This window comes from Exophiala mesophila, assembly GCF_000836275.1.
Source record: "Exophiala mesophila strain CBS 40295 unplaced genomic scaffold supercont1.6, whole genome shotgun sequence".
Lineage (NCBI taxonomy): Eukaryota > Fungi > Ascomycota > Eurotiomycetes > Chaetothyriales > Herpotrichiellaceae > Exophiala > Exophiala mesophila.
Window position 1 is genome coordinate 1,376,796 of NW_015622509.1, and position 10,769 is coordinate 1,387,564.

Here is a 10,769-nt window from a genome sequence, read left to right on the forward strand (position 1 = left end):
CAGGCCGCAACGCCTTCTCCAAAGCAATGCGCAATCTATAAAGAGTGCTTGACAGGTCTGCTCGCTACTGATATCCTTCTCATGTCGAAGTATATTCAAGACTTTCCTTAGTGACCACACAAGCTTCTAGGTAGCTCCTTCCCCCGCAAACGGTGGAGTCTTGGCGGGGCACACGTGACAATTGGACATTTTACATCATCCCGTTTTTACATCATCGCATCACGTATGTTGCATGCATTTACGCTGCCTGATCGTCTCCCCTCCCTCACTCCACATTCGTCTGCCTCGCTTGAATATTCAATAAACCCCGACCCATGATGCTTGTTCTCGATTTGACATCGTCATGAACCTTAGATCCTGCCCGAGAGTTTCACCGAAGCTACTGCTGTGCTTCAAAGTGTAGCTCTAGGGCGTCGTCATCCCCTCGACTCAAACTTGGATCTTTGGCAAGGTAAGGTTAAGAATTCCTATAGGTAGGCACTCTCATATCATTCAGGTCGATCCTCGTATCACATATCGCTTTTTTTCTTCATGCTCGCACAAAATCGACTCCCTGATCCTCCTCAACTCCATGATGTTGTGGCCAACAGCCTTGACTACTGCCCTCCTTGCCTCAGTGGCCGTCTCGTCACCATCTCTCCATCTTCGACAACAACAAGAAAATGTCCTTGCCAATCTTTCGCTTGCCGACTTTGTCGCTCAAGAGAGAACCATCGCTCTCCAAGGAGTGCTGGCCAATATTGGCGGACTCAACTCCAGCTTGGTTGAAGGAGCCAGCCCTGGTGTCGTCGTTGCCTCTCCCTCCACCGTGAACCCCAATTACTTCTTCACATGGACCCGAGACTCGGCTCTGACCTATATCATGCTCATTGATGAGCTCATATTTGGCAACACCAGTCTCAAAGGCACCATCGAAGATTACACTAGCGCTCAAGCCTTTCTCCAAACAGTCACCAATCCATCAGGCTCCTTATACCCTGCTGGCGATGGTCTAGGCGAGCCAAAGTTTTATACCAACCTCACCAGATTCGATGGTACTTGGGGTAGACCTCAACGAGATGGTCCTGCACTCAGAGCCATTGCATTTATGAATCTAGCGCCAGTTCTCTTTGCTCTGAATGAAACCGACGAATTCCGAAGAATTTACTGGCCTTTGGTCACCAATGATCTCCTTTATACCAGTCAATATTGGAATCAGGCATGTCATGACAAGTTGATCCTTTCTACCCGTCTAATCCGAGTTACTGACTACTGCCATTAGACTGGTTATGATCTCTGGGAAGAAGTTCATGGAAACTCCTTTTTCACAGTTGCCGCTCAACACCGGGCCCTCGTACAAGGAGCATTGCTCGCCGAAGAAATTGGAGAAGAATGTGAATTTTGCCAACAGGCTGATCAAATCCTGTGTCTCTTATCGAACAATTTCTGGAATGAAACTGGTGGTTATATCACTGCTGATATCAACGTGAACAATGTCAACCGCAGTGGTATCAACGCTGATCCGCTGCTTGCTGCCATCACGAACTTTGATTACAATGCTACCTGTGATTCAGGTAAGCCAAATCCTTGTCTACACTACTGGTCATACTACTTACAACAACTAACTCTCCATCCTCAGTATACCAACCCTGCAACTCTCGAATCTTAGCCACTCACAAAGTTGTCGTGGACGCCTTTCGCAATCTCTACCCAATCAACAAGAACGCAACAGCTCCCAAGGCAGTCCTTATCGGTCGATATCCCGAAGATACGTATTTCAAAGGAGGTGCTTGGCCATTATGTACCTTTGCCGCGGCAGAACTACTCTACGACGCCGCAGCTCAACTCAACGAAATTGGCACTCTGAGTATCGACGAAGATAGTCTAGCATTCTTCCAGGATCTCTATCCCGATGCCAATGTTTCCGACTACACAGGAAACGAGCTCCGCGTCATTACCGGAGCAATGACGACCTACGCAGATGGGTTCATCAGCGCAGTCCAGGTACGCTGCATCTTTCCATCATCATCATCATAAGTCCTTCATCTTCCCTTCCCTTATCTTTGTTCACCACCCCCAACAACAACAACCAAAACCAAAACCCCTAATACATACATACTAACCTCCTCTCCTCTCCAGCAATATATCCTTCCCAACGGGTCCATCTCGGAACAAATCAACACCACATCCGGGGCATCCTACTCTGCCAGTAAACTAACCTGGTCATTCGCATCATTCATCACGGCATCTCAACGTCGTGCACGGCAATACCCACCGTCATGGGGCGCATGGACCGATCTCGCCCATGGAAACCTCACCTCTTCGCAATGTGAATCCAGTTCCTACAACGCCACGGGTCAATACCTCCCTGCCACCGGCGCAGGGGCACCGAATATCACGAATCTCACGTCGCTGTGTTACAGTGAAGTCATCTTTAGCGTCAATGCCACCACCTCGTTCGGGACGAATGTGTTTCTTGCTGGGAATGTGTCGCAATTAGGTGGGGCGCTTGATGATCCAGAGAAGATTATCTTGCCCCTGAATCCGGGGAATTATTCGTCGACGAATCCCGTGTGGTATGTGGATATTTGGCTCGAGGCGGGAGAGGGCGTCGAGTATCAATATATCTTGCAGCAGAGTAATGGCACGTTTCGTTTTGAGGGTGGACAGCTGAGAAACTTGACGGTGGGGGGATGTGGAAGCGGTAATGTCACGCGAGTGAATGATGTGTTCAACACGACCATGGGGACGAATGCGAATGCGAATGCGAGCGTAAGTGCGTAGAACGCATGCAATGAGGAATGAACAGAGGATTGAAAAAGTGTTACGGTAATTGACTGTGATTATTAATAGGATGGACTTCAGTAATATGATGACGCTGTCCAAGTGCAGATAAGGGATAGTTATGTACACTAGGTATGTAATAGATGAGTCCCCCAGGAGTGTTGTTCCGTAGGTATTCCATAGGGGAAATTAAAGTGATGAATGCGGCCGTATTGGCATGTGGGTTGATTCTTCGAGGTGGTGTGTGAATCCCCCCATGCCTGTTTGAGTTTGTCCTGGATCTCATAAACCTCGAGCTGAGGTGGACATCATGACATGCCATGTACAGAGACAGGTGTACATCCTCGTTTCATCATAGCCCTACATGCACGCATGCATGCTTATAGAGCCATATCAAATTCGTGTCACAACCATTGCAATGCGGGCCCGGCCGTAGCCGCAGCTGCCGCCTTCATGAACACGCCGGTTCTATCTGCAATGGGGAGGTATCAATGTGTAGGGAAAAGTGACAATGTGGTGCCCACTGGACCCGAGGCAGTCAAACATCAGTTTTTTTGCCGATGGATCGGTGGGCGCCAGAAAACATCAACGCCAACAACGCCATGCCAACCACAACAACAACAGAGACGGAGACGCCAACGAGGCCCCAATGCACGATGCTCAGCCTCTGCTTTCGAATTAGGATGAGTATAATTGCGCCGACGGCGCAGGTTTCGGCAGCGACCACTCCGGCAACAACGCCAGCATCCACCTCGACAAACGCCTTTCTACGACCAGTCCCAAGGAGGATACTGGACATGACGAGAAAAACGGCAGAGATTCCAATCAAGCCCGTATAAAAGATGAAGATTGTGTTCTCCAGCTGCTTTTGACGTGGCGTGAGGAAGACACCACCAGGCCGATTTGCTCCACGGGATCCATGTGAGAGAGTCCGTTGAGGCCTTCTTGTTCTTTGTTGGGGGACCAGGAGGTCATCTGTATCTGAACCGGACGAATCACCGTCATCACTAGTACGCTGTTCTGACAACAACGGCTCTCGTTCGCCATGAGCATGTCGTCGTGCAGTCAGTGGAAACCAGGATAGCACGCGAATTGTGCCTTTGCTGACGCTATCGCACATGACGCCAATGGCCTTGTGCACAGCGTCAGCACCAGGGAAAATGGGCTCGTTCGGATCGACATAGATGGCATAGCCTTCGTCTTGATTGACGTCAGAATCTCCGTCATCGAACTCATTCCAATACCGTTGAGCCCGAGGCTGAGGGTTAGGCGTCTGGATGCGTGCTCTTTTCTTGGTGCGTTGGGGTTTGGAGGCCTGGGGCTTGGACTGGGCCGATTCAGAATGACTGACGAGGGCACCGACCTCTTCTGAGGTAGCCGAAGAATGCCCTGGATTTGCAGAAAAGACACTACTCGGAGGCTCATCTGCAGACGAGGGCCCCGAGGAGATTGCGATGTCCAAACTCCCATTTCTCCCGCGACCAGACAAGCCGGCTCTCTTTCTGTGTGGCACCAAAGGCACTTTGCGGATGTCCTTGTCTAGAAGAGGCAGCCAACTTGGGCTCGGTAGATCTTTATGGACGGTATGGATGGCCATAGCCTCGAGGGTGAAGTCGTTCACTCGCTCAACGAGGTGCGATTCATCAAAGGCTCTGACAACCGAAGGTACCCTGGCGAATTCCCACCGAATATGGAGAACGGCGTAAGGGAAGGCCTCTCCAGCATGGGGATGGTAACCTGGCTGGCCAATACATAAGGTGTCTGCAACGTATGTGGTAATATTGGTGTCGAGAGTGGCCCAAGTGGCGACATCAGCAGAATTTGTCATGCCCGAGTAGCGGGTTCGCCTGGAGGAGAACTCGGCGAGGGACTTAACATCACGGTGTTGGGAAAGGTATTTTTGGACAGCGGAGACTTCGCTGGAGACCACGCTAGGACTTGATGATCGCTGCAAGGCCTTGGCTAGGTCCTTGGTCTTGATGGACAATACAGTAGTGCCAGATGAAGTCGGCGAGAGGCCAGCAAGAGTGACAGCAGCTTCGGAGTCTTGACTATAATAGGCACTCAAGGCTATGCGAGTTGGGCGTGTCGTACTTGTATCCTTGATGTACCGTTGGGAATTGTCGAAGAAAACTGCATGGAGCAGGGAGAGGTCGGGGGACAAGGAGGATTTGCGGGGTTGGGATGAAAGAGATGCTTCTGAGCCAGTGCGTGACGGGGTGCGGGTGAGGGCAATGTCACGCATATGCCTGAGAAGGAGGGTTCGAGCTTCGTCGTAGTTGTCAGGATGGATCCAGTAGTATGCGCTCCCAGCGACCTGGCCGTAAGGGACGGTCAGAAGAGTGGCATCGAAAGTCAGCGGACTTTGAAGGACAGACGCATCGATCTGGCTGATGGCGGACCCGTTGGCGGACGTGGAAATCTTGTTGGCCTGTTGAATGGGATTGCCGGGCTTACCGGTCAACATGGGAGAAGCGAGGGTCTGATGCAAGGTGAGGTTGAGGTCGGATAGCCTGAGCAGGTAGTCGGAATAGTCAGTACGCAACTTGTCCGAAGAGAAGACCTCGACATCGAGCCTGGTCTGGAGAGAGGTTGAACCGGTCCACTTGCGATACTTTTTCAATATCTTCCGAAATGCGGTTTTCTGGACAGCAGCAAAGCGGGCGAGGTTTTGGACTTCGTCAGCAATCTCTTCCGAGTCCTTCACCAAGCGCTGATATTTCCTGGCCTGAAGGATGGGCCTGTCCAAGGCGTCCTGGGCGACGGCGCGATGTGCTATGGCGATTTGTTTTTCGAGGTGGGACAGCCTCCTGTCAATCTCGCCCTGCTTGCTCCTCAGGAAGAGGGTGATATTATCGTACTCGTCCTGCAGCAGCTTGAGCAATTGAGTGTCAAGCTCCTCCCAGCGGCTCTTGCCGTGGGAAGGTATGTCAAGGGGCACGGCATGACCGGCGGAGGTTCTGGATTTGATAAGGTGTTTCAACTCATTATATTTAAAATTATAGGCAGCCCACTTAGGGACCGACCGCTGATAGATGGTGTCGCCGAATTTCATTGGAGTTCAACAGGCGGAGGAAGATGTCAGCTTGGTGGGAAGTGGTGTATAGTGAAGCTGAAGAGAGTTTGGGAGAAGGACGTCATGGACGGACAATATGAGAGGGTCAAGCGGTGTTCCTAAAGGCGGTTGCTGTGTGCAGGAGGGAATGGTGGATGAGTATCGAGGTGTAGCTGGGTTGCGGTGATGGTGGGTGAGATGAGAGAGGGCGATCAGATAGTAGATTGGTCGCAGTCTGACGATCTGGCGGAGGGGTGCATGAAGGAAGCGGTGGGATGCATTGATCAGGGACAATGTTGGTACAGAGAGAGGGAGGGCAGCGGCGATGGCGAGAAGGACGTTGATGGTGGGAGCAAGGTTGAAGTGAAGCTGCAAGATAGATCAATGTCGAGAATGAGAGGAGAGTTTAAAGAATAGAGTTGCAACGAGGCCCGTGGGAAACCATTCGGAAGCTGAAGACACAATGATGAGATGATGTATGAATGGCACTGACCCGTTGGGGAATGATGAAATGCTCGTGGTTCGGATTGGCGGAGTCAACGTGCAGGGAGATGGTCGCAGCGTGCGCAGTTCAAAGTCTATCGTTGGTAGACAAGGACATGTGGAGGCCAAAAGAAGGTGGCTGCTTGATTATGGAGATAGAATCCTTGTTTTTGTGCAAGCGAGCGATGATACTGGTGCTAAAAGCCCCGGGGCCCACCAAAGATGCAGAAGTGAAATCGTGCCGAGGGAGACTAACAAGTACCGTGTTGACAGTTGAGGGAGGATGGGCAAGGAGAAGGAGAGGGAGAGAGAGGAAAAAGAATGCGATAACAGTGAAGGGGGATTTGAAGGTGGAAATGAAAGGAGCAATTAGAAGGAGTGATTATTGTGCTTGTGATGATGGCAATGGCAATGGCAATGGCAATGGCGATTGTGTTCTTCGAATGTCTCTCTACAAACCACGGGCCTCGAGTCGTGTTCGTTTTCAATAACGCCAACGCCTCTACCTAAAAGCAATAACATCACTAAACGTGCACCCTCCGGCAATTGATAACCGGGACAATTGATAACCGGGGACCAAAGTGATAACCTACCTAAGAGAAGAGACTTTTCAGTTCTGGCCAGAACAATTGACGCCACCAGGGGAAAGATGCAGGAAACATTCAGGCCTCTACTGGTTCTTTGTCCAGCCACTAGTACGAGCCTCGTGATAATTGGGTGTTGGACGAAGTACATGCGCTGATGGAAAATTTTGATGTAGCATTTGTTTTGTCAAACCGTCGACTAACATGAAGATGAGATCTCCATTTTCCCATCTGTGAGATGTAACTACTACTAGCTACCTAGTCCTGTGGACCGAGGAAGAGGGTCCCTAGGTCTGTGCTTGAGTGGACATGTTTAATAAAACCAGCCTTCAAACATTCTTTTGTTTCGTATTGCTTTTGCTAATCGCAAGATAAACTGATTCTCTGCGTAGTTATAAGTCTGAAAGTTTATCCAAGGAGCCAGTAACTCGGTAAATCAATAGTACCCAACGGCCATGAACTTTGGTGGCTACTATCCATACCTTGGTAATCATGATAACAAGTAGGGACGACTCGGGACTCACGTACAGTTACTCATAGTTAAGGGCTGTAGGCACTCCAGGCACCTTTCGTTGCTCATACAGTACTTGCTTGTGAAAGCCACCAACAACATGCCCTTCCCCCGTCACTCGTGTACTCGGTGCAACTTACAGGCAACCTGCATGTCCCAACACATCCACAAGTCAGCCACTTTTACGTTCCTTATCTTGAATCCAGTAATTGAGCACGCGACACTCTCACTAGGTCAAGTTGCTCGCAGACTACCTTAACTGATATGGAAATGCATGTCAAGGTTCCTAGGAATTAAAATTCCCCTATCATCCTTTGCTAAACCCTAATGAACCTTAGCAAGTGACCTCACACATGATGCTAGCTGCACTGCCACTTTTCCACACAGAACACAAAATGACATGAGGAGGTACTATGCTAGTAATACTCCGTAGACACCGAGTCGAGTGCTGGTACACAATGTCTTTTCATCTCTGCAGCACATTGTAATCTTAGGATGATGCGCATGTGCAACATTGCATTCTTAGATATGCCTAGTTCCACTTTGGCCTATCGAGTCGTTCCCGCAAACAAGGTATGACAATGACATGCTTGGCTGCAGTCCCTAAGGCTGGGTTCCTTAGGGTCCATTTGGCTGCCACACTGGAGCCACCAAGCCCCGAGAATTCACCCCCCGTTAAGCCTAACCACAAGCACCATACTCTAAATCGTCCCCCAGGCACAACCGTGACCCTCCCCCCAAAATACCCCCTCACGGCCCCCAACTCTGACCGCCTTCCTCACCGCCCTATCATAACCTGCAGAAAAAAATATCGAGGCTCCAGAAAATATCAACCACATTGTCCAATCATCATCTCACCTCGATCCATCAACGACACCTCTGCGCACCCAGTCTAATGGCTTTGACCTTGTGATAACACTATACGTCGTCACTGTCGACCTTCATCGGCGTGAGGAAAGTCCTCGCTTTCAATTGTTCCATATGGATACAGCCACCACCAACATTCTCTCCACCCTCTCCTCCGCCTCGCACTCCTTCCTCCAACCCCCGCCCGAACTTCATCTTAATGCCCTGTCTGCCGTCAAAGATATCCTTGACCCGTTGGCAGAAGATATCGCCAATGCTCAAAAGCTGAGAAGGGACGAGAACCGGAAAAAGCGAAAGAGAGGTGACTCTCAGAAGGAAGATGCCATTCTTCAACTGCGCCAGGTCTATACAAAAGGTCTCGTCGCCAAACAGGTCTGGGAACAAGCTCGTCGCATATTAGATGCCGCGTGCTCTGAGGTCCAACGCGATATTGATGCCACAAATAAGAAACATCTGGACAATGCTGCCACACACGATGAAGAAGAACAGCCAGATTACGTCGATGATGCAGACTTGCTCGAAGATGAAGACCTGGAAGAAGAAGATGACATGGATGACGACATGTCAAACATTCAAGATGAATCTGATGGTATTTCCGACGAGGATGCTGAAATGGAAGATCTCGAGGACATCGAGGACATCGAGGACATCGAGCATGATGATTCTGATATTCAGTCCGATTCCAACGCCGAATCCGAAGAACCCGTTCAACAAACCTACGTCCAAGACCCAAACAAGCTCAACGATGGTTTCTTCTCTATCGACGACTTTAATCGCCAAACCCAATTCCTCGAACAACAGGATGCCCGTGGCGAGGATGACGACCCTAGTGATGAAGATGATATTGACTGGGCAGTCGATCCATTGACCATGCAATACCACTATCCAAAGGAACACCAGGATCAGGATCAAGACAAAGACCAACCTGCCAGCGATGACGACGACGACGACGATGAAGAAGGACCGACCTTTGGCGACGCTGATCTCGATGCATCTGATAGCGACCAAGACTCACAAGAAGATGGCCTTGCCCATGGCGTTCCCGCCGTTGAAAACACCAATGACGTTCGATACGCCGACTTCTTCGCTCCTCCACCCAAGAAACCCTCCAAGACAAAACGCATGCGTGCTCTGCCCAAAACTCAACCTTCTGCCAAACCCACCACATCTGCTCCACAGACAAACAAGGATCTTGAGAACGACCTTCAACGAGCCATCTCAGATGTCCGTCGCGACCTCTTGGAATCCGAGGAAGAACTCTCCGACGATGAAGACGCAACCAATTCCGACTCTGACGGCTCCTTGAAGAAATCGTCCAAGAACCTCTCTACGCACGAGAAACAACGTGCCAAAATCGCCGCTGAGATCCGCCGTCTCGAGGCCGCATCCATCGCCAAACGAGACTGGACCCTGTCCGGCGAAGCCCGCGGAGCAGATCGCCCTATCAATTCCTTACTCGAAGAAGACCTCGAATTCGAGCGAGTAGGGAAACCCGTTCCCGTAATTACCGCCGAAGTAACCGAAGAAATCGAGGCCTTGATCAAACGAAGGATTCTCGCCCGAGAATTCGACGAAGTCATCCGTCGACGTCCAGACGATCTCGGCACCGACTCCAACGCCACTCGTCGCGGCCGCATCGAACTCGACGACACAAAACCCAGCACTGGACTCGGCGAAGTCTACGAACAACAACACCTCGCCGCCACCGACCCGAACTACACATCCACCCTCTCAGCCGCGGCTCAAAAACAACACGCTGAAATCTCTCGCCTCTGGAAAGAAGTCTCATCTCAACTCGACCTCCTCAGCAACCTTCACTTCAAACCCAAACGAACCGAAGCTGAAATCAAGACCGTCGAAGATAAACCCACCATCAGCATGGAAGATGCCCGACCCGTCGGTCTGGCCGATAACGGCAACGTTGGCATGTTAGCACCCCAAGAAGTGTACCGTCCAGGCGAAGACAAACGACCTAAATCCAAATCCAAGAACGACGGCGAAGCGGATGATTTCGTCGAGCTCGAAGGCGACGAAAATATCATAATCCGCTCCTCTGGTCTATCCACGTCACGCGACGAAATGACACGTGAAGAGAAACTTCGACGTCGGCGTCGCGACAAGGAACGCATCAAGACAGCGAATCAGAATCAAGGTATCAGTTCCAAGTCGAATTTGAACTCGAACTCGAATTCGAATGCGAATTCGAAATCAAAGACGAAATCCGGAGACCGAAACGATATCATCACTCAATTGGCAAAGGGAAATGTCAAGATTATTGGTAAAGGAGGCGAATTGCAGAATATTGATGGAAAGGGGAAGAAGAAAATGAAGAAGAGTGATGTCGCGATTGGTGCGGATGGTGGTGGTGGTGCGGCTGTTGGGGGTGGGAATTTGAAGTTGTAGATGGTAGGTATTATACGTACCTAAGCTAGGTATCCAAGACTAGATCTACTACGTAAGGCATCTTGGGATAGGAAAAAATGAACAAATCAATCAGATCTCTCTA

The 10,769-nt window shown here is 50.3% G+C and overlaps 3 protein-coding genes across 4 annotated transcripts; 2 read left to right on the forward strand and 1 right to left on the reverse strand.

Annotated features, from left to right (window-relative positions):
- Window positions 1-574: 574 nt before the first annotated feature.
- PV10_08399 (uncharacterized protein) lies at window positions 575-2,763 on the forward strand (the record flags this gene model as incomplete). The annotated part of the gene is made up of 4 exons (XM_016373411.1): window positions 575-1,240; window positions 1,262-1,553; window positions 1,619-1,983; window positions 2,119-2,763. The coding sequence occupies 4 exons, from the start codon at window positions 575-577 to the stop codon at window positions 2,761-2,763; spliced, it is 1,968 nt and encodes a 655-aa protein (XP_016220322.1).
- A 43-nt stretch (window positions 2,764-2,806) lies between these two features.
- On the reverse strand, window positions 2,807-6,265 carry PV10_08400. 2 transcript variants are annotated; one of them, XM_016373413.1, is made up of 2 exons: window positions 5,379-6,265; window positions 2,807-5,276 (listed from the first exon to the last, which is right to left on the reverse strand). In XM_016373413.1, the coding sequence occupies exons 1-2, from the start codon at window positions 5,816-5,818 to the stop codon at window positions 3,302-3,304; spliced, it is 2,415 nt and encodes an 804-aa protein (XP_016220324.1). In that variant the 5' UTR covers window positions 5,819-6,265; the 3' UTR covers window positions 2,807-3,301. The 2 variants fall into 2 exon arrangements, with proteins under 2 accessions (XP_016220324.1, XP_016220323.1); XM_016373412.1 differs by having other exon boundaries at window positions 2,807-6,265.
- Window positions 6,266-8,334: 2,069 nt separating this feature from the next.
- On the forward strand, window positions 8,335-10,666 carry PV10_08401 (uncharacterized protein; the record flags this gene model as incomplete). The annotated part of the gene is made up of 1 exon (XM_016373414.1): window positions 8,335-10,666. The coding sequence occupies exon 1, from the start codon at window positions 8,378-8,380 to the stop codon at window positions 10,664-10,666; it is 2,289 nt and encodes a 762-aa protein (XP_016220325.1). The 5' UTR covers window positions 8,335-8,377.
- Window positions 10,667-10,769: the final 103 nt, after the last annotated feature.

Coding starts and splice junctions, on each gene's coding strand:
- PV10_08400 (XM_016373412.1), bottom strand. CDS start 5,818: ATGAAATTCGGCGACACCATCTATCAGCGGTCGGTCCCTAAGTGGGCT.